Here is a 22,868-nt window from a genome sequence, read left to right on the forward strand (position 1 = left end):
TTAGGAAAAAAAATATCCTGCTTCTGGAGACTAAACATGAGCTATCATTTCAAAATGTATAAATGTGTTAGCAAAAACTGATCAATGAAGCCGTTTTGCACCATTAACTATATTGTTTACAACAGCTTTATAAATATGTGATTGCATGTTTCCGAATGTGTTTTACAGTTTACACTTGTTCTATAGATCTTCTGTCCTGGACTCCTCAAGCACCCGGTTCTTTAACAAAGGAAAAGAAAGCTTAACAAGTACCAGAAAGAACACAAGCACTGACTGACACTACAGCTTTGCAGAAGTTGAATCTGGCTATATTAAAAAAAATAAGCTCTCACCACTTACATTGATAATGCAAGCATCTTTAACTCTGCCAGCTGGAGTAACATAACATCCTATTGGAAATCCTGGATTACAGTATTTTTGTCCATCTTCCACATCATAACACCATGTTACAGGCATATTATCAATAATCCTAGACAAAAAAATTTTAAACAGGCAGTTCCTCAGTAAGAAATGTTATCTAGTTGTTCCTTCATTGTTACATTGGTATGCAATATTCAAGGAAAAAGGCCACAGGGTTTTCATTAGGTCATAATGAACATTATGTTGCAGAATAATTATGAGATAGCAAGCATGAATGTGTCCATTTGGAACAATGAATTATGTTGTGTTAAATTAACTACAAGCAACAAAATGAAAAATGAAGAGCATATCTGAACTCACCAGTGATGTTGATAATTCAGCTGCATTCCCTTCTTCAAAAACTCCAGTTTATTTCTGTCATTAGCATTTTCTGGGTCATACGATTTTATACAAACTCTCTTGCATGTTTCAGGTTTGTTAAACTTGAACTGTTACAAATACACACAAAAAGCACAATTTTAAAATTACGTTCCCAACATTCCTTCTTAAAGTCTTTTCCCATCCAGATCCTTGCCCTTCAGGATTAAAAAAAAATTCTGAAGTCAGTCTGTTTTTTTACACTGAACTTCAGCTTAAGAATCAAGATTTCCAGGTGTCTTGTCCAAAACATTGCTCACTCTTAAAAGCATAATACCTCCAGTCAGAATTATACAAATACATGATACGTTAACAGTAAGATTTTTTCAGTTGAAAACTGGTAGAATTATATAAATGTTTTTTCCTTTCTCTCCCACTCAGTTTTGCTCAACACAGTACATCAGGAAATTAGGTTATTACCAACATCCATTTCAAATGTTATTAACAACATCCAGATTTCAATGTAAGCTTTTAGACTCATCACAGATAGATGCTCTAAGAGCCTACAGTAGTAATGTTGCCAAAATACAGGAAGACGATGAACCTTTCCAGCCGAAGTGCACTTTTCCATTAGGAAAAAAAAAGTCTGCGCACATTTAAAATAGGTCAGAACTTACAATTGTCAGCTAGCAGGTGTAAAAGGCACAATTAGAAGTCCTAGTGTAGACAAGCAATACTTAAAATAAGAAGATACTATAGCTTGTGGGCTATGTCAAAGGGAAACAAATAGGATGTCAAAATTCTCTACATTTGCATCGCCACATCATAAATAGTTTTTTAAAAGTGCGTGCATACTGGTAGAGTAGATTAGTTTGTCTCAATTTCCAATGAATACTAACCACAATTTTGTTCATATGGGGACTTCTACTTGAATATTCTCTATAAAATAAACATAACATTGAGTACTCTTGGGAAAAAGCATTTAGAGGTTTTCTTAGATGTGAAACTTACTGAATGGTAAGCAAGAACATTTTATAAAGAAAGAAATCCAACATTACACTAACAGTCCAAAACTCATGCTTGCTTTCAGTCTGCTGAACTTAACCAAAGGAAAGGCTGAGCAGAGTTGAGACTATAACTATCGAGTACAATATTGTCATGTTCAAGGGCTGGAATAACCTTGTATGGTGATGATGCTATTCTCTCCCCAAAAAGGACTTGCCCAAGATTTTCTGAAGGTCTTTTTTCTTCCTTATCTTGACAGAAATCAAAACTAAAGAAAAAGAAAAAAAAAAATCCTTAATACAAACCCACTTCAGCCGAAATTTAGTTTTAAAAGAAGTCTGTTCATTAAACCACATCCCTGATATTGGAGTCTTTATGCCTCTTATCACCAACGGTTAACATCCATTTCCATTAACAACAAACAAAAGCAAACAACCTAATCTCAAAGAGATTAGATCATTTGTATATAAAATGTCAATTGCCCTCCAGGACACTCCCTAGAATAAGTAATATTTCTTTTAGATATAAAACAGTCATGTTTTAGTGCCAGGGCCTTTTGCAAAAGACATTTTAAATAAAAAAGTTAGGCAAACTTCAGCCAAAAATAAATAAATAAATAAATAATCACGTAAGTCATTGTTTATGTTCCTTCCACAGCACAAGGCCAAAGGAAGAATAATAAAAATATATCATTTCGGAGAAAAATTAATTTGCACCGGTTTTTTTGTGCATTCCAAAGAGGGAGTATTTACACTAGGAGGCAAAATATGAGGCTATCAGTTTTTCTACAACTTCCCCCAGCACTTTTTTGTATTTAAACAGAAGAAGACTGGGGGAGAAGGCAAGGAGTCTAACTATTCTGGTTCTACTTTTCACATATAAGTATCTAAAAGGTATGATCAAAAATCATAGGGGGTCGGACTTGATGATCGGGGGTCGGACTCGATGATCTACTGAGGTCCCTTCCGACCCTAACGTCTATGAATCTATGAAAATATTTGCCACTAGTGACTGAGCTTCCCCCCAACTGCATGCAGGCCTAAGTCACTGAGATCTGTGCAACATTTAAAGATAATTGCTACCTCTGTTTGCAATCTGAGACAAGCTCCAGTAATCTGCTGCTACCAAGCAAACACACAGTGAAATTTATGAGTCTCACTTGTTATTCATCAGTGGATTCCACAAATTTCACAATACTACCTCCCGGAAACAAACAGCAACAGAAATTTAACAAAGGTCGGAGGTGGGAAACCACATTTCTTTTCAGGTTCACCTTGGACAGAGACAGAAAAAGAAACTGAAAGCCTCTAGTTTGCCAGCAAATAAACTTCCTTTTTTTTTTTTTTTTTTAAATAACTATAAATAATTTGATTAGACAAGAGATTAATCTGGACCTCCCAAATGGGATGCACGGCATGGCAAACCCAGCCCCCTCATCTTCACCGTCCCCAATTAATTACTCACAGAGGAATACGAACATGTATTCCTTCACCTAGTCTGATCATGTTGTCAGGCTTCCCAGACACGGCGTCACGTGACAAGGGGTCGCGCCGCATTGAAAGCGCAGGAGAGAAACCAGGCCAGGACGTGTGTGCCATATACTTACGCATCGTATTCGTACGGCAGGACCGATTCCACCGAGTCCAGTCTGTTCACAAACAACTCAATGAGCGACTACAAGAATGGGAAGGAAAAATAAAACAAAACAGAAATCATGGGTGGACAAATACGGAAAAAAATAAAGACCTTGAAAAGCCTGTTCAACTAATTAGACCCAGGCGGGGAGGGGGGGGGTGTTGATTCCCTCCCTCTCCCCCCCCCAGGCTGCACCTAGGCCAGCGCATCTGCCTGTTTAGATCAGCCCACCCCTGCGCAGATGCAAGTCCCCTCTCAAAAAATGTCATTTTCACTGATTTTTTGGCTGCCCCGTTCCTGCCCCCACTCCCTCACTCAACTTCCCCTCCCCTCCCCCCCCGGGGCGCCAGGCTGGGCCGGGCCCGGCACCTTGCAGCCGTCGCCCTCCTTGCCCGGCTCGCAGAAGCTGACGGGCGCCAGGCCGGGCAGATAGAAAGCGCGGGCGAGGGGCGCGAGCAGCAGCAGGAGCAGGAGGCGGGCGGCGGCCCCCGCGGGCAGCCCCCTCATGGCGGGGACGGGATGGGGCGGGGGGCACGGCGCCGGCATGGGCCGGGCGGCGGCGGCGGCGTCACAAGCCGTCGCGCTGGCGCATGCGCACGCATGCGGCCCGCGCGCCGGGCCCGGCGGTGACGCCGCGGGTGCCATCTTGGGTGAGGGCAGAGCGCCCCGGGGCGGGCAAAGGCGGGCGTGTGCAGCCAGGCCGCGGGGTGTGATGCAGCGCGCGCCGCACCGAGTCGGAACTAATCGGCTGCGGGTTATATTCCGGGGCATGTGATATGCAAGACAATATGGGCCTTGGCTTAGCATCGCTAGCTCAGGGACCGGCCGCTGCACAGACCCCAGCAACAGCTGCAACCCGCCCCGGGGCAGAGTAAATCCGGCCAGGCTGCGCTCCACCCTGGGGCTGGGACCTGGGTGGTCACACCTCCCCCAGGGCCTTTGTACACGCCACAGCACTGGCCTTTAAGGCGGCTTAAATGCCCTTTTGCACTGCTTTAATGGCATTGCTGCTTGCACGCTCAGCAGCATAGTCCGCTTTAATGGCGTTGCTGTTTGCACGCTCAGCAGTGTAGTCCACTTTAATGGTGTTGCTGTTTGAATGCTCAGTGGCATAGTCCGCTTTAACGGAGTTGCTATTTGCACGCTCAGCAGCATATTCTGCTTTAATGGCGTTGCTGTTTGCACACTCAGCAGCGTATTCTGATTTAATGGCGTTGCTGTTTGCACACTCAGCGGCATATTCTGATTTAATGGCGTTGCTGTTTGCACGCTCAGCAGTGTAGTCCACTTTAATGGTGTTGCTGTTTGAATGCTCGGTGGCATAGCCCGCTTTAACGGAGTTGCTATTTGCACGCTCAGCAGCATATTCTGCTTTAATGGCATTGCTGCTTGCACACTCAGCAGTGTAGTCTGTTTTAATGTCGTTGCTGTTTGCATGCTCAGCGGCATATTCTGCTTTAATGTCATTGCTGTTTGCACGCTCAGCAGCATAATCCGCTTTAATGGCGTTGCTGTTTGCACGCTCAGCAGCATAGTCTGCTTTAAATAGCTTTGGAGCTTAGCAAGATGAAACACCTCCAAGGTGTGTTAGTTTGCTACCTAACGAAGTGCAGCAGTGCATGGGGTGCTGGAAGCTGACGTGCTCGGGGCTTGGCGGGCATTCAGCGCCCCGTGCACTGTCCCACCCCCCTGCTTTCTCCTGCTGCTGTGCAACACAACGGCAGCCCGTGCAGGCAGGTAGACTCAACTGAAGACAAAAAAAAAAGCGGTGAGGAACCTGATTTTTTTTTCTCTCCCAGAGCCTGCCTTCCTGAGCCAGGCAGGGGCCACCCGGTGCTTCCCTAGGCAATGGTGGCACCCCCTGGGTGCCAGAAGTGGGTGCTACCGGGGGGCACCGCCACCGTGGAGGGAAGCATTGGGCCCCCTCGCAGCTCAGGGACTGCTCAGGCCGCCAGCAGCTCACCCCTACCCTTATCGACGGAGAGGCAGGTATGGATCAGGCCCCACCCTTGTGTATACGCCACAGGGGTTTAGTTCGGTTTAATTCTCCCTAAATTGAAACAGTGGAAACAGTTCAACTTAGGGAGAACTAAACTAAATTAACCCCTCGTGGCGTGTAGAAGCAGCGTAAGGTCACTGCTGCAACTGCAGCATAGGCATCTTCTTCCACCATGCCCTCACCGCTGCCTCTCGTATCCTCATTTACCTCTGAGGGCAGGTCATGAGTGTGTCACCGTTGCTTCTCGTGATTTCATCAACTCACCACTCACTAACTGGCTGCTCCTTTCATGTGACAGCATCAGGCAGGCACAAAAGGGTAGAAGCCATTGTGTTCTGGAAATCTCAACTCAACTTAAAGCAACTGAAACAAATGGGTCACAATATCAGGGATGTGGTTTAATAAACAGACTTCTTTTAAAATGAAACTTCAACTGAAGCAGGTTTGTATTAAGGATTTTTTTTTTTCAGTTTTGATTTCTGTCAAGATAAGGCAGAAAAAAGACCTTCAGAAAATTCTTGGGCAAGTCCTTTTTGTGCAAGGTCCTCTTGTGAACTGTGTGATTATCCTGCCCTGATACTGCAAACCGGAACAAGGGGCTTGATTAGAGTCTATCTAGATGCTACTAAAAGAAACATCCGTGTCATAAAATGCAATAAGTTAACAAAGACCGTACTAAAATTATTGTTGTGTTTTGCTCTGTTCCATTCCAGCCTGAGTTTCGTGATGGAAAGGGACTGAATTTTTAGACATACCTATCAAATGACAAATATCCAGAGGGCTGGTGTTTGTGCGGGCCTCTTTGGAAGTACCGATTTCTGTTTTTAATTTTTAGCTGTACATCTGGAGGAAATTATTTTACTTTTGATTTATTCGATATTGATTTTCCAACACACTACTTTTGATAATTCTCTTTGCACAAAGACATCTGGGAGAACAATGCAGTGTTTTATACGATTTAGATGAGGAGATTTGGGGCTTGGGATTGCATATGCAAGCTTGCTTTTTCTTGGTCTTCTTTCTTTCTTTTTTCTTGTGTTTATGGCCATCAGCGAGCCCAGGAACTGAGCTGTGTTTTGTAGATGTGATGTAGTGGGTAAATCAGTGACACATTTAGCTGCATCCTTCCACTTCTTTAAAGTATCCTAAAGGAAAATGTCTTAATCTGTTATAACTGCTAGCATCTGATAAAGTGAACTCTGGCTCATGAAAGCGTACATCTCTCTGATTCAGTTAGACTATCAAGTGCACTTCTACCCTGCCTTCTCCCATTTTAGTGGCATGGTACTGTTGAAGCCTAACAAGGGCCTGCCTAGACTATAAATGCAGTTGTATAGGGAACTATAACCTAATGCTGTTCCCGTTCATACTGCAGACAAAACCAATGGATGAAGAACACAGTGAACATCTCCCTATGCTATGGCCTGGCAAAGCATTGTGACCGAGTCCTAACAATAGCCAGCTGTATTTGTAGAGCAGCTAGGCCAGAAACATCAGACTTTTCCTAGTGCCTATAACAGCAAAAACATCAAGACCGTTTGCTCACCACAAAATGTATGCATAATTGACTTTGCCAATTTAAAAATTATCCAAGAAAGTTTTTACTCCCACGTATGCAACAAGAAACGAAGAGTTTCTTTCATAACTATTCTGACTTTTAACTGGGAGATGTCCAGTATTTATGGCAACCATGCATATATACATAGGCAGCAAATATAAGAAAGAAAGCTTTAGTGTTTGTTGCTGTTGCTATTAGTCATTGTCGTAGTGTTTTCACTGAGGGTGATTTAAGAATTAGTTTTTACTAACAGTCCATTTTCTCTGGTGAAGCTGTGAAGTCTGGATTAATTATATTGAAATCAGGATTTAATTTGGTTTAAGTATTATAACTGACTGACCAGCTGGCCAGACATTCCTGATTTCCTATTTCTCCACCACCTGCAGCACCCCCTCCCTATGAACCATCAGATTTCAAAGGCCCCATTTTCTTCTGTATTCGCAACAGGACTGTGTGTATGCAGGGGATTGAGGTTGCTGGGCCTCAATTCCTCATTAAGGCATACAACCGCTGCAGGATGTCTGCATGGTAACAGAGGAAGCTGGAAGACTGAAAGCAAGAAAGACACCAAGGACAAGTCTGGAAGGGAAGGAGGGGTCAAAAAACTTCCCTCCCGCAGGCACACATTTACCAAAATGAATAATGTGATGACACACCAGCAGATCAAATTTTACAGAATGACTCACAATCATTGTACAATCTGCAGCTCGAGAGATGGGGCCAAGCAGAACTGTGGAGGTAGGAGGGGGGAAAATTAAAACTTGATGCTTCATTTTTGTCTGCTCCAAAACAATTCATCCCTTTTCCTTTTTGCTAGCCGTATTAGTGGGACTTCAATGGGAACAGCTGCTTCCTTCCAAGGCCCAGCTGCTGTATTGCTTGGCATTAGCCCCTCACTGGATCAAGCTGAAACAGGACTTGAATTAGAAGCCTAAAATATTCTGTGCATCTGAAAACAGTCATTGGTTTCAGCACGTGGGGAGCCTGAGAGTCTGACACCGCATTAATTTGGTCTAAGTGCCCAAGACTAGTTAGGGAAAGAAGAACAGATGGGTGGTGTTTTTGCTGTTACCAGCTTCATCTGCTGCTTTTTCAGCTGCAGTAAAAACGTATTGAAACAACAACAAATCTTAATTCCTTCATAGGTATCATTTAGAATGCAACCAGCACGTCTTAAAGGAAACGGAAAGAGGTATTTATTTTTTCTAATCCTCATTTCCTGTTGCAAAAAAGTATGTGGGGGGGGAGAAATAAAACCAGGCTTCTTCCCCTCTCCTTCCCCCTCACTTTTTTTTTTTTTTTGCTTCCATGAGATTTAAGGGAGTGAGGAAGAGTTAGAAACTCAGGTCCTGCTGTGGGTTGGAAGGCTCTTCTTTTGTATGGCTGATGTAGATACAGAAGAGCAACTATCATTTTACATTTAGATGGCTGAGCCAGACAATTGTGTCCGGAGCAGCAGTGTATTGCTGCGATACCTCCATTGTATTTGTGGATTGGGCATTGAGTCGTTATATGTTCCATGGTCTGTTCTGGGTGACTATACTTGCACGCTGGATAGTTTTAAATTTTCCATTTGTGCATCAGATAGCCACATGATTTAAGTGGATATAGTTTAGAGTTGCCCATAAGCATCACAGGAGACGAAGCCAGGAACCTTCTGCGTTGGATCTATCGCAAGATATTTATTGGGGACTCATGGGTTACTGAAGAACCTTTGTCTACACCCTGAGTTTAGCCACAGGTCCAATTTTAAAATTTCACAGAACTGATACAACTCTGCACATTAACAATTTTATTCCTACCTTACATGCATTTAATGAATTTGCCCCTATAGCCAAAATCTATAATAATAAGTTGAAATTTGCACCTATAAGGCCCGCTCCATACAAGGAAACAGCATCAGGTTAACTACAGGTGCCATTTTAAAAACAGTGATCAATTTATTCCAGTGCCAATTCCTACAAAAAAGAATTATTTAATTTCAGCTTAGATCTGCTACAAAGTAGTCCTAGGGCTTGTCCTCTTGAGGATACCCGAGAAAATGAATTTGAAGCGAGGAGAAGTGCGACTTCCTATTTAGACAACATTAAACCCTTGTGTGGTTGAAACTTGCCTTCATTGGATTTCTTCACTGAACTGCTAGAGTGAAATAAACTTGCAATTCCTTTGTCTTTGCAGGGCCCCCGGTCTTGCAGACACTTATGCAGGTGCTCAACTCTGCCAGTCAGAACGGTCTCGCCGAGTATTCAACAGGGACTGCAAACAAAGGCAGAAACCAAGCATGCAAGCATACGCAGAAGGCACGGCTGCAACACGGTTTAGGTTAAGAGGAGTTCACAAGCCTTCTCCAGCATGCACCCGCCCTCGGCTATATTGCACAGTCAAGCATCCCTTTATCATAGATTCATAAAAAATGAGAGTTGGAAGGGACCTCAGGAGGTCACCTAGTCTTGTGTTTCTCAACTCGCAAGAATATATAAGAAGGGTCACGAACAAAGTTAAACAATAGATTTTTCTTGAAAGGAGAAAAACATAGGAAACCACAGGTTTTATCTTGCAGGCTGGCAGTATCCCCACATGCCCACCTCCTGGGGGGGGTCTGGGTCAGGACTGGCCATTGATTTGTACAAATGGGTCCTGGTACAAAAAAGGTTGAGAACCACTGATCAAGTCCAATGCCCAGCTCAAATCAGGACTAGATCGTCCCAGCTACGGTTTCATCTACCCGGGCCTTAAAAAGGATGGAGCTTGCACCCCCTCTCTGGGGAGCCCGTTCCAGCGTTTCACTCCCCTCCTCGTGAGGAAATCCTTCTTAATATCCAACTGAAACTTCCCGTGCTGCAAATCGAGACAGTTTTCTCCTTGTTCCGTCTTTAACTTGAAGGCTTTGACTGTACTCCTCCCCCTCCGCCAGAAGACAAAGCAACTTCTGTCCCATTAAATCCTCCAAGGGCATTACACCCTCCCAGAGCAATGGCAATTTGGGACAAGGCTCCCACTCTCAACCAGGGGGAGGATGGGGGGCAAGGCCTGCCCAGCACCCCCTGCATGTTTCAGGGGGCCAACACCATGCAATCTTAGCCCCTTCACAGCTGCACACACGCTTCACAAAATAAAATATTAAATCCTCCCACAGCCACAGCAATTGGGGATGCTGAAGTGGGGGCCAGGTCACCCCAGCAGCTTTCAAGGTGCTAATGCTAGGCTCTCTTAGCCCCATCATAGCTGCATACAGGATTCAAAAGACTTCAAACAGCAAAGCACCTCCTTGCAGCCTCTGCAACACAAAGATTGTTTTATTTGTACTTCTTTTGTGTGCATCCAACATAACCCAGCAAAAACTCAAAGCTGGCATTTCCCAAGCAGCGTCTCACCCCCCCCCCCTGCACCCTACAAGCCCCTCCATGCGTCTTAGTACAACCCAAGCTCCTCCCTGGAGGATAGGAGCCCCTCGCACCCCTCCCCTCCCTTTGTCTCCCAGCAGCGAGGCCCCGCCTCCTCTCGCGCGCAGCATCCGGGTCCCTCGGCCTCGTTCGCGGCCGTGACGTCAGCTATATAAAGGCCCGCAGCGCCTTTGTTCGCCCTCATTGCGCAGTTGCAGGTGAGGCGGTGCGGAGGTGAGCGTGGCCGCGCGCGTGGGGGCACGGCGGGGGGCAAAGCGGGGGCACGGGCCGGGTCCCCACAGCGGGATCCTGAGGGGGCGGCCGCCATTTTAGGCCCGTGGGGGCAGGGGCGCTGCGGGCCGAGGCGGGGCCGCGCCGCGCCGCGCTGTGGAGGGGCCCGCCGCCATTTTGTGATGGCGCTGCCCCCTTCCCGCGCGCGGGTGGGCCTACTGCTGACTTTTTGTTTGCTTCGGTATTTTTTCGCCCCTGAGGCGCATGCGCTTCTCTGAGGGCTTCTCCTTTGTTGGGGGGGGCACAATATAGTATTATACTCCTCTCTCCCCCTCCAAAAAAAATCCTTGTGTCCCTGGATTTGGGGCCTGCCCTAGCTGCACTGGGTGCGAGAAAGCAAGGCCCTGTTGGGAGATAGTGGCCCTCAAATCTCCCCCTCCTGCGAGCCACGTGTGGCACGTGGGGGCCCATGCGGGCACCGGTTTTGGGCAGCCAAATTTAGGAGCCTGGGGTCGGGTCCCAGGTTACAGGACTGCCATCCCTGCCCAATCTGCGTTCTCAAAGACACACTTTCCCTGTACACCACTTAGTAGAAAGATGATTATCCAATGCCATGTTTAGTTATCTGGTTTTGTTGGGTTTTATCCCTAAAAATGGGATTTTTTTTACTGGCCAAATTGGGGGGGAGTGGTGCCTGGTTTTATTGGGTTTTATCCCTAAAAATGGGAGTTTTTAGTGGCCAAATTGTGTAGGGAGTGGTGTCTGGTTTGTTGGGGTTTATCCCTTAAAATGGGGGTTTTTTAGTGGCCAAATTGTGCAGGGAGTGGTGCCTGGTTTGTTGGGGTTTATCCCTTAAAATGGGGGTTTTTTAGTGGCCAAATTGTGCAGGGAGTGGTGCCTGGTTTGTTGGGGTTTATCCCTTAAAATGGGGGTTTTTTAGTGGGCAAATTGTGCGGGGAGTGGTGCCTGGCTTTATTGGGGTTTATCCCTTAAAATGGGGGTTTTTTAGTGGCCAAATTGTGCAGGGAGTGGTGCCTGGCTTTATTGGGGTTTATCCCTAAAAATGAGAGATTTTTTACTGGCCAAATTGGGGGGGAGTGGTGCCTGGCTTTATTGGGGTTTATCCCTAAAAATGGGAGTTTTTAGTGGCCAAATTGGGGGGGAGTGGTGCCTGGTTTGGTTGGGTTTTATACCTTAAAATGGGAGTTTCTAGTGGCCAAATTGGGAGGGGGGGTGCTGCCTGGTTTGTTGGGTTTTATCCCTAAAAACTGATGTGTTTACTGGCCAAATTGGGGGGGGGGGGGGGGGGTTCTACAGTGGGAACATGCCACAAAAGGCCAAGGGATGCGTTTTCTCTCCTCTCATGGTCTTAACATTCATTTATTTTTAAACAGGTCCCTTTCAAAGGTCAAAATGGTGGAGGCGGACCGTCCCGGGAAGCTGTTCATCGGCGGGCTGAACACGGAGACGAACGAGAAAGCGCTTGAAGCTGTGTTCGGCAAATATGGGCGCATAGTAGAAGGTGAGGAGTCTCGTCGGGTTTGGGGGGCGTTTTTAGGGGGATGCTGGTGAAATTGTGCGGTGATGAACTTTCTGGCATTGATCGGCTGAAATGATGCTGCTGTTTTGTCCTCTAAGAAGTTCTGAGCGATTTGGTGTCGCAGGTAGGCCATGTTCGTGGGACCGATCGTCGAGTAACGTTTAGTTTTATACTTGCAGTTCTCTTGATGAAAGATCGCGAAACCAACAAGTCCAGAGGATTTGCTTTTGTCACGTTTGAGAGCCCAGCAGATGCGAAGGATGCTGCCAGAGACATGAACGGAAAGGTAGGATCTTGGTGCTGTATTGCATTGGTGTCACTTCACTCGACAAGCCCAAATATCCTCTAAGGCCCTAGCTATCAGGCAGGTAGGAAGATGCCTGATGTCTTCTGTTTGAATTTAACAGTTTAAGTATCCCATTTGCTTCCCACATAGCAACTGGCACACAAACTTTTTTATTCTTATTCTGTTTTTCTCCCTGTCCAAGAATTTGCAGGTGAGAAGAAAAACTTTCTGCTAGATCAAAGCACAGATAAATAACTTCTCTGTTCTTGGAAAATCATAATGCATGAAACTTTAGTAATTAATGAAATGTTAGTTGCTTGTTCTGTCTTTATGCTGTTTCTTTGCTTTTTCTGGTAAAGCAAAAAAAGTCACATAAAACTAAACTTGGTGATTAAACCACAATCACAGATGTGACTTTCATTGAATAGGTCAGATGCTCATGATCCCTCCGGTGGGAGAGATGCCAGTGTTTTGTGATCACACACAACCCAACCCCCCCAGCAATTTTCTAATCTTAATATCTCTTGCTAATTTCTTCCATACTTGGAAGCTGAGAGGTATTTTATCTGTTTAGAAACATCTTCACAAATTTGTTGGTTAGTTACCAAACTGTTGAGACATGAAAGGCAACATGACTTAGCAGCTCTGATAAAGAGAATTTTGAATAACCTCATCTCAGCAATATGTAGAGAACTTCTGATTTTAATTCTGTTGTTCTTAAACCATTTCTAGAAGAAAAGGCTTTGATTGAAATGAATGCTGGCATACCTGGCCACTGACTCTTAAATCAAGGGCTTGTTTCCAGCCAGGTTTGGATTGAGAAGTTGATCTATTCACCATTATAATTAGCCCCATGGTTTTCAGTGCCTGCACATCTGGGCAGGGTTTGTGTTGAAATGCAGGCCTCAGCCTTTCTCTGAGATATGTGTCCACTCAAATGTAACTGATAGGCTTCCCCGCCATTTTTGACCAGCCCCGAGTCCTGTCTCTCTCAATGCCCCTTGTCAAACTTTACAGGATTCTCTGCTGATATATATTGTCTCTGCATTTCATATGTTGAAATTTGGTTAAAGTACTTTACATTGTAGTAACTATAGCAAGTAGCTCCAAGTCTTGAGCAGAGCACATAATAGTAGTCGTTTTAAAAGGAAAAGAGATGTTGGTTAAAATATCTGGCCTATTTCCTTATTTTTGCCCTTTAAACTTAAATGCTAGTAGCAGTAGCTTGGCTCTCCAGAATTGTGCATGCATGCATACTTAATCATTATGAACTACTTTATAACAGTGCCTTCTCTGATGTAACAGCGTTGGAATGAATGGCAGTGAGGCAATCTCTTCTGTGTTCCTTAGGGATCTCTTGCACGAGAATTTACTGTAGACTATGCTGTCTCTTGCAATCCTGAGAATTGCATATCACGGCTCACAGTAGCCTTAAACTCCACTTAAACTAGGGCACAATTGCATGATTATTTGTAGGAACTAAAGGCAGTAGGGATTAGTGATTGGTTGGTCACTAATCCCTATGGAATTTGTGTTGAGTACAGCTGTCTAAAACTAGATCTTTGAAAACAAATTACTGCTTGTTCCTGTCTTGTGATAGTCTGCATTTGGTCATGCTTGAAATTTGTTTAGAAATCATGCCCCTATGATAGCTAAAATAGTTCAGTTCATAGGAGCATATCTATTTAGGGTGGTTTCTGCTTGTCAAGGTTTTGGGATGCAATCCTGAGCTCCAAAACAGCTAAAATAGAAGCTTTTGATTTGTGTTGCTGAGCTTAAACAGCCTGTGGTACCAGGTATTCAGAACTGAGGCTATAAAGGGTAGCTCTGTTGTGGGATGACTGGGGGGAGGGAGCAGGGGCTGTTTGTTTTGTGACAAACTGCATCTGTGTGGCATGAATGTCCCTGCTTGCAGAATATTTGTTTGGCTTAAAATCAGCAGTAATGAGAGAAGATTTCAGTAGTTTGCTTATTTTGGGGGCCCCTGTACAGGTCAAATGTGGATCAGTTTACCTTCCCTTTTAAACTGGTTCTGGGTTGGTTGTGGGTTATCCAGACTCCAAAGGAAAAAGGCGGACATAGTGGCATGTCCTATGCTCCTCCATGTCTTTTTAGAGTCACTTGGGCAAACTTGCTGTTGATGCTTCTGAGAAAATGCCTGGTGTGGTGTCCATGTGTGCCATTCCCCTATTGTAGTAAGAAAGGCATGTGTTGCTTGGAGCTTTCCACTAGCACAAAGTCTGGCATCTGTCTTCAGGTTGGGACCTATTGTGAAGTCTTCAGTTCATTGCCTTCCAAACCACAGAAGCAGAAATCTTTTGTGGGAAAAGCAGCAACTTAAAGTAGGGCCTAGGATCCTGGGATGCAAGACGGACAAAATTTGGAAGAATAAAGCAAATCCTTTCATCTAAGGAACAAATCTTTGAGTCAGTTGAGTCCTCTTACCCAAGGAAATGGGGTTCTTATTCCTCTTACAGAGACTGAGTTTCTGGTCCTTTTATCAGCTGGTAAGACCTCTTGAGAAGAAGACAGACTAATGGATGGACTGGAACTTTGACTGGAAAAGTTATTTTGCCTTGTACGTGTAACTGATGTCTGTCCTTTAGAGCAAAGATCTCATTTCTACTCTGTCAGGTGAAAGAGATCACAACACCTAGTTCCATGCTTCCTTTTTTCTACAAGGTTTTCAAGAGCGCTTTCACATGAGACCTTGCTTGGAACAAAAGTGGCTCATAAGAATGGAAGTACAGAAGAGATTTGTAAATAATGCACATTACCTCAGTGAAGTACTTTATTTTAAGAGACAATAAATTCTTGGCCTTCATACAATGCGCAGGGTTTTCTGAATGACTGGCAAATCAGTTTTCCTTTATCTTTGAAGTAACTCATGGGGTTGGATGTGCAAGCTTGAACTACTTGTGTTAAAGATTTGGAGGAATCACTGCATATAATGTATAGCCAGTTTGATCCCTAGCCCTCCAGAAAAAAATGCCACAAGAGGAAACTGTTCTTGGAAAATAGTCTCAACTTTGCTGTAAGGAAAGCCTTATATTAGTGGTTGGAACTATGAGCGTCTTGGGAATATTTCTAATTCTGCACAGAGCTATACTCCTTTTATAAACCACCTGATGTGACCTTCCATTGGTACCAGCCATTGGAGATGTCATCAGTCTGAGCCAGGAAATGAGACAGTCAGTAAAACACTTGGGGAAACCAGGTTCAAGAACTGCAGGATGTTGGATGACCTCAAGCCCTATGATGTTAACCAGCCAAGTTGCTCGCTTTCAGGTTGTTGGAAACCATGGCCCTGTTGCCTGCCACCTTGCCAGTAATGGGACTGCACTGACAGCTGAAGTAGGAGTACTGAACTAATTCTTGCAACTAATTAAAGATTTCTGAGCCGAAGGCAGATTCAACAGCTGTACTGTTTCCTGATTGGCTAATTGTCTGTTCCCAGTCTTGGAAATTTGAGGTTGCAGAAGTAAATGTAGTTCAGTGCTTGGGCCTTCATCATGTTGGCTCTCATCATTTTCTTGTAGCATCTAGAAGCTGCACCTGTAGTGTAGGAGCTGCAAGAAGCAACACAGACCACCTGTCCAGCAGAGCTTACAATAGAAGTTGGACCTCCTCCAGCCAAATGAAAACATTTAACATCCACTGTCCTATCTTGGGCCAGACGAAGGATGAGAAATCTTGCTGATCAGTATTAAACAGCTAAGTGTGTGATTCCCTGGATTTTATTGGTTCTTGCTGGCTGCTTTCCATTATAACCTCTCAGTGGATTAGGCAGAAGATGAATAAGAAAATGGTATTTGAAACTTAATATTTTAAGCTATATAATTGTGAGACCTCTTTGGTGATCACCCTGGTTCATTTGGTATATCTTACAAAAAAACAGCTTCAGCAGCTTAGAAGTGCGCTGTAAGATGCCTGCTCTTTTATTTGAAGCTAGCTGCTAGAGAAATGCAATCAATCTACATCTTGGCTATTTTTTTTCTCTACCTTCCTGCAAATTTCTTGTCATGGTCAACAGTGGCTGATAAACTTTTGTCAGGCTTTTGGGAGAGTTCTTCGGAGCCTTACTGCCTGTTTATAGATTGGAAGCCCTGTGCCAAAAGAAGTTCATCTTTTGCATAGGTGAAGCAGACTTGGCAGTAGAGCAGCAAAAGCAAGATAAACTGTCTTCTTTACTACACAGTAGGAGAAAAATGAGCACAGGATCTTGTTTTTCATCCTAGTGGTTTATAATGTAGTGTCAGTAGAAACTGGGGTGGGGGTTGGCTCCCTTTTGGGTAGTCGAAGTGTTCTAGAATCAGGATTTAAAAAACCAAAAACTATTTCCTGTGAGTCACAGGGTAAAGTGGAGGCAGCTGCAGCCACTAGGGTGAAGCTTGCTGCTGCCAGACTATCTGTTCCTATTTTACTGCTTGCCCCCAATAAACTATTAAGGAATTACTGGTGCTCTTGTCTCAGTAGACCTAGGTGGTAGTATAAAAGGATAACAGTCTGCCTTAATTTTGCCTGTGCTTATGTTTGTCTTCAACTCCACCAGTTATGTGTACCCCTGAATGTTGGATTCTTAGCTCTGGATAACATTGAAAAGGAATTTTCTGAACAAGTACATGTAGTAGCAGAGCTTCTGTACTGTTGCAGAGGTGTCATTCTTTGAAAGCACCAAAGCTTAACAGTAAGGGAAAAGTGGTGTTGCATTCCAACAGAACTGCTTCAAATTAATATCCAATGTTACCGGGAAGGCAGACTGTACAGCAGTCTTCAAACTTCTGCAGTCGCTAATAGTATATGATCTCTGTTCTTGCCTAACTGCAAATAAAAGCAAGATCTTGAATTCTTATCTGGATGAATGTGCAGAAAACTAAATTACAGACTTTATGGAAGATTTGTTGTCTTAGATTGACAGAAATCCTTTTAAGCATTTACTGATCACTCCAGTTCTACAGCTTTTAATACGAGCCAATACAGCACGTGAAAGACCAGCAGCAAAGCTGCTATATAGGACTTTGCTGGTTTGAGTTTCCAAATACATCTACCATTCTACCTAACGTGAGACTTTTTGTAGACACTGAGCATGCCTGCAGAAATATGCTCTAGAAAGGCGTCAGAATGAAAACTAATTAGGGCTGGACTTTATTTTCAAGAGAAAATGTAGTGTTGCCTTGAGTAGGCTGTTTGGAACAGTAGCACAGAAATGTGAATTGCATCATTTTATTTCTCTGAATTTGCCTTTAATTTTCATGTCATCTTTTAATACTCCACTGCTCATCATCTTGCAGAGCATCAAGCAGAGCTAATAAATTGTCTCCCCCACCAGCTAACCAAACGTTCAGCCTGACTCTTGCAACTCCAGGTGCAGTTATGGTTTGGGACAAAATCAGTATTGAAATACTGAAATTGGAGAGCATAATAAACAGTGTTCACATTATAGAATGGATAATATGGGGGCTTTTTACTTGTGGGGGGGAAAATCCCTCCATTTTTTTTTTTTTTTCTGCTGCTGCTGAAATACCACAGGAACAAAGCCCCGTAGAACCTTAGGCTCAACTTGCTGATGAGTGCACGGGGACCTGTTTTAGAGTGACTAATAATAATGAAGACTCGCATCTATTCTAGAATTGCTCTTAATTCATAACACGAGCCCAGTAATAATGGTGAAGAGGGGCTGTTTTTCTAAGAAATCAAAACACGACTACGGGCACTGAGTAAAGCAGCTTCTTCTTTTAGTCATTAGATGGGAAAGCAATTAAAGTGGAACAAGCAACCAAGCCATCCTTTGAAAGTGGTGGTAGACGTGGGCCGCCACCTCCTCCAAGAAGCAGAGGTCCTCCCAGGGGCCTCAGAGGTGGAAGAGGCGGAAGTGGAGCAAGAGGGCCACCTTCAAGGGGAAGTCATTTGGGTATGTATTTACAGATCTAATGATCTACTTGGACACCATACAAGACAATCGTTGGAAGATGGCAATATCATACTGGGAAATCAAACTGCTGAATAGAGCACTTGTTTTTTTTGCTAAAACAGTTGAAAATATGCCCTCTGCAGTTGAGTCAAATTTAATAATTTTTGAAGTCTTTTAAGACATACTTGCCCCAAATGAAGACTTATTTCTACATCTATCACTCCACTTGACTCTTGGTTATAAGAGGAAAGCAAAATTCCTGCCCTGCAAATAAGGAAGGATGCTTTCTGTTACAGAATGAAAAAGTGGTTCCTGAAGCTGGGGGGAGAAATGACTCTTGCATTATTAGCCAGTTCTAAGCTCACAAATGAATCCCTGCTGACTCAAAAGAATGATCCATTTGAGGATCGAATAGTTTGCCAACTAAGCCCTAGTATTGTTGTTTGGTGTTGGTTTTTTCGTTTTTTTAAAATACAGCACTTTAAGAAGAAAAACTTTTTTTTGTACAACGTTTTGGCAGAGTAAAAAATGTTATAAAAGTACACTTTTTGTGTTGGTATTTATCTGGGTACTGGTTTCTTACACAAAAATAAAGTGCCCTTTTTAGCATGACAGATGAGGCATACTTTATCTGAAGTGTGACTGTCTAATGCCAACGAGCTAGGAACTGTTTGAGGATGCCATTTCTGCAGGGCCTGTGAAGTTTGTTATGCACGACCTTTGGTAAATGGGTCAGTTGGATCTGCTTTCAGGCTACTCTAATGCATCTTCCCAAATGGCTTCAGCACTTAGGAACTGTGAACTTGCTTAATATCTAATTTTAAGCAGTTGTGCTTTGACTTTCATTAGGCCTCCTCTTTCTACTGTGTGCTCTTTATTTTTAGTCAGTCTTAAATGGGAACCTCTTCATGACAGGAGTGCTCATAACATGTATGAAACCCAGCTCAATTTGTAGTCTCACCTTGGGCCTGTAGATGTGACTGACGCAGATGGAACAACTCTGGGACTTGTTCTTAATACCCTATGTGCAGTCAAAGTGCTACCAGTAATCCGGTCATTAATGGGTCCCCCTACAAACTGGTTCTGTAGCTTCATGCTGACTTACTGCTGTCTGATCAGTCACCTTGGATTGTAGCCATTGAAACTCTAGTGGTGGTAACTTTTTTTTTTTTTTAATTTATTTTCTTTGCCTGAATGACCGTTTGCTTTGCTCTATTAAAGGGTCTTCCAGAGGACCACTTCCAATGAAGAGAGGTCCACCTCCCCGCAGTGGCGGGCCTCCACCAAAAAGATCAGCCCCTTCAGGACCAGTGCGTAGCAGTAGTGGAATGGGAGGCAGAGGTAAGGAAAGGGACAGCTCAACGTGCTGGCTGGTTTACTCAGTTTATTCTGACATCCTACTTCTGCAGTAGCTGGACTGTAATACTTAGCTAAATAGTATTGCCTGTTGCTGTGAAGGGTTCACTTGTATCGCAGCAGTTTTGCTCAGATGAGCAAAAGTCTCATGACTGCTCATCCACTACTGTTCCTGGAGTTAACTGGCAGCCATAAAATGGCCTTGTAGTGACTGATTAGTGCAGTTTGTATCCTAAGTAACTTTGAATTTCCAGCTAGTTCATCCTTGCCCTGTGGAATGTGCAGCATAGCTGCTGACTTCCATGGTCACTCATTTGATTGTAACTTGACTCTCTTAAAGCTCCTGTATCACGTGGGAGAGACAGCTATGGTGGTCCTCCCCGGAGAGAGCCAATGCCATCACGAAGAGATGTCTACATGTCACCAAGAGATGATGGTTATAGTACTAAGGACAGGTAAAACTAAGGCAATGTAGCTAAAACTTAATAGTCTGGCAGAGGGTAAAGCTCTCAATCTCTAATGTTGATAGGTTATTGTAACTTCCTTTTTCTAGTTACTCAAGTAGAGATTATCCAAGTTCCAGGGATACAAGAGATTATGCCCCGCCTCCGAGAGATTATGCATATCGTGATTATGGTCATTCCAGCTCGCGTGATGAGTACCCCTCCAGAGGATACAGGTACCTAGCATTGAATTTTTCTGTCATTTTTAAAATCATTGTCACAACACTGATTTGTACTAAGTCTCAGCAGTTTTTCCTCCTATAGTGACCGTGACGGATACGGTGGTGGACGGGACAGAGACTACTCTGATCACCCAAGCGGAGGCTCCTACAGAGATTCGTATGAGAGTTATGGTAAGGACCCATTTTGGGGATAATGTAATGGAGTCTGTACAGGAGTCATGAACCCGATTTAACTTTACTAGACTGCTTGCATTTAAGTGGGAATTGCACACTTTTTTTTTCTCCCCCCTCCCCCCCCCCCACCCCCAACAGTGAAATAGCAATTTTTTTAGTTCATTTAACAAGATGATCAAATGATTTCTATATCCTAATGAAGCAGAGTCTACAGTTCAGAATTGCACCCATCTCTGGAAAATATGGCTGAGTTGTCTTCTCTAAAATAACAAGCTGTTCTGGAATATCCCCAAAAAGAACCTGCCTGAAATAAACACCGTCTTCAGTCCTTTCAAACAATCCTTAGTCATTCACTACCTGATATGCAACCCCTACTATAAGTTTCCCACATGGCAGATTATGTTAAGAACCTCTCAATTCATGCAAAAGAGTAACAGTAAACTTTGATACAGCAATTCTGTACATTCAGATTTTAAATTGTTATATATAACTTAAGTGTTGCCATATTACCTGACCATTGACCCTGCAGGTAACTCACGTAGTGCTCCACCTGCTCGAGGGCCCCCTCCATCTTATGGTGGAAGCAGTCGGTATGATGATTACGGCAGCACACGAGATGGATATGGAAGTCGAGAAAGTTACTCAAGCAGCAGAAGTGACGTCTACTCAAGTGGCCGTGATCGCGTTGGAAGACAAGACAGAGGTCTTCCCCCTTCCATGGAAAGGGGTTATCCTCCTCCACGAGATTCATACAGTAGTTCAAGCCGCGGAGCACCCAGAGGTGGTGGCCGTGGTGGAAGCCGATCTGATAGAGGTGGAGGCAGAAGCAGATACTAAAAAAAAAAAAAAAAAAAAATCACACTTTTGGACCAAAACAGATTACTTTTCAAAAAAACACATGAAAAGTGGAAGTTGTTCAATCTTTGCTACCAGAGGACTACTGAAAGGAAAAGTTGTTTTTACCTTTTTTATTGTTGCCTGTTAAGTTCCCCTCCATGACTTATGCTTTTGTGAAGAAAAGTTAAAACAATGTTTAATTTCATTTCAAAATTGTTACCATTTCTTTCAAAACGCAGATGTTAAATGTATAAAACTTGAGCTGTGTACTAGTGTTGTAATTTTCAAAGTAAAAGTTACCCTGAAATGCCATACTTCCATCTGATTTTCCTCATGAATGGAACAAGCAGTTTAAGATCTTCCACACATCTAGCCATCTAAAATGGAGCTGGATCGTTCTACACATTCAAACTCGCATTCCAAACAAATTAGTTACTTGTGGTATGGAGGGTGGTGGGGATGTGCTGCACTAAAATTTCAGTTTCCAGGATCTGAACTCTTTCAGTTCCTCTCTAGAGTCTGAAATCCACATGGTATTCCCTGTACAAAATTCTTCAGATTCTTGTGTAAAGAGAAATTCAGGAATTCATTCAGTCACTAAAACAGCAAATGGATAATGCTGACTGTACTTTGCCTTCGTACTGTTACGCTGGGAGTTTGGAATGACCTCCCCCAAAATAAACAATTTACATGTAATAAGTCAACTACCGAATGCTGTATTAAAAAATAAAAGGGTTGACCAGTTCCATCAAAGAAGCTGCAAACCGATGCTTGCTCTTACTGTTTCAAATTTTTGCAACTCTGTAGTGTCTCACTTTTAAAGGAACATCTTTGATTCCAAAGGCAAATGGAGAAAATAAGATAAGCAAAGAAGTCTTTCTCTCCAACTTCTCAAAGGCTTCATAAAAACAAGTGAATCTTTCAGCATTCCACAACAGATTTAAAGCATCAAATGCCTGTGCAACAGCAAAGATGGTAAGCAAAGCAAACAAGTTTTTCAGTCTAAGTCAAAATTGAACCAAAGTACCTTCCTCTTTGTACAGTAAGACATGCTGTACATCCTGGCAATGGAAGTGCTTTCTAGATTTAAAAAAAAAAAAACCTGAAAAAGCAATGCTGGATAGTATTAGAAGTCTTTCAAATTCAACATTCTTCTTATCTTGGATAAAAAGCATGTATGGCACCAATTACAAAAATACAGACATTAAGAATGCAGCTCATTGTAGAAAAATGAACAGGTAGGGTTGGGAGGGGGTATTCTATGCCCAGTACATTTCATTGAAGACCCTCAAACAGGCTGCTTATGCTAGACTTCTTTTTATTTTATTTTTTTAAACAAATTAGAATCCTGGTGAAATCGGGAGTTGGCTTAGATTGACAAATCTTATCAGCTCGACTATTGGGGATTTTCAAGCAAGCCATTGCAAACTTGACGTTTAGTTGGATGCCTCACTTTTATTTTAGTTTTGTGACAGTGCATAATGGGGAAATCGTAATACAAGTGGCAAAACCTGTGGCAAGTTGTCATGACTCAGGTGAAGCCATGAAGTT

The 22,868-nt window shown here is 43.3% G+C and overlaps 2 protein-coding genes and 1 non-coding gene across 4 annotated transcripts in view; 2 read left to right on the top strand and 1 right to left on the bottom strand.

Annotated features, from left to right (window-relative positions):
- The window catches only part of LOC132243214 (transmembrane 9 superfamily member 2-like), a 39,195-nt gene extending 35,286 nt beyond the window's left edge, over positions 1-3,909 (bottom strand). Inside the window, exons 1-5 of the mRNA XM_019492768.2 lie at positions 3,727-3,909; positions 3,329-3,396; positions 1,897-1,990; positions 721-848; positions 340-469 (exon numbers count right to left, since the gene is read on the bottom strand). Of these exons, the coding sequence (XP_019348313.2) occupies positions 340-469; positions 721-848; positions 1,897-1,990; positions 3,329-3,396; positions 3,727-3,903 (597 nt within the window). The 5' untranslated portion in view covers positions 3,904-3,909. The remainder of the gene's footprint in view (positions 1-339; positions 470-720; positions 849-1,896; positions 1,991-3,328; positions 3,397-3,726) is intronic.
- Positions 3,910-10,446: 6,537 nt separating this feature from the next.
- On the top strand, positions 10,447-22,021 carry RBMX (RNA binding motif protein X-linked). 2 transcript variants are annotated; one of them, XM_019492825.2, is made up of 9 exons: positions 10,447-10,531; positions 11,923-12,050; positions 12,248-12,354; positions 18,094-18,265; positions 19,487-19,606; positions 19,962-20,076; positions 20,175-20,300; positions 20,374-20,477; positions 21,010-22,021. In XM_019492825.2, the coding sequence occupies exons 2-9, from the start codon at positions 11,942-11,944 to the stop codon at positions 21,315-21,317; spliced, it is 1,161 nt and encodes a 386-aa protein (XP_019348370.1). In that variant the 5' UTR covers positions 10,447-10,531; positions 11,923-11,941; the 3' UTR covers positions 21,318-22,021. The 2 variants fall into 2 exon arrangements, with proteins under 2 accessions (XP_019348370.1, XP_019348369.1); XM_019492824.2 differs by lacking the exon at positions 10,447-10,531 and having other exon boundaries at positions 20,389-20,477.
- Positions 12,107-12,179, top strand: LOC132252367 (small nucleolar RNA SNORD61). Its single transcript, XR_009464261.1, has one exon. It is a non-coding gene; the product is annotated as a small nucleolar RNA SNORD61 (small nucleolar RNA).
- Positions 22,022-22,868: the final 847 nt, after the last annotated feature.

This window comes from Alligator mississippiensis, chromosome 8 (genome assembly GCF_030867095.1).
Source record: "Alligator mississippiensis isolate rAllMis1 chromosome 8, rAllMis1, whole genome shotgun sequence".
In the NCBI taxonomy this organism is placed as follows: Eukaryota; Metazoa; Chordata; order Crocodylia; family Alligatoridae; genus Alligator; species Alligator mississippiensis.

What these genes read in the sequence shown, in the direction of transcription:
- RBMX (XM_019492825.2), top strand. Translation starts at nt 11,942, where the DNA reads ATGGTGGAGGCGGACCGTCCCGGGAAGCTGTTCATCGGCGGGCTGAAC. An exon ending in GGTTATAGTACTAAGGACAG is followed by an intron (nt 20,077 to 20,174) that starts GTAAAACTAAGG and finishes TCCTTTTTCTAG; the next exon opens with TTACTCAAGTAGAGATTATC. An exon ending in TACCCCTCCAGAGGATACAG is followed by an intron (nt 20,301 to 20,373) that starts GTACCTAGCATT and finishes AAGTCTCAGCAG; the next exon opens with TTTTTCCTCCTATAGTGACC.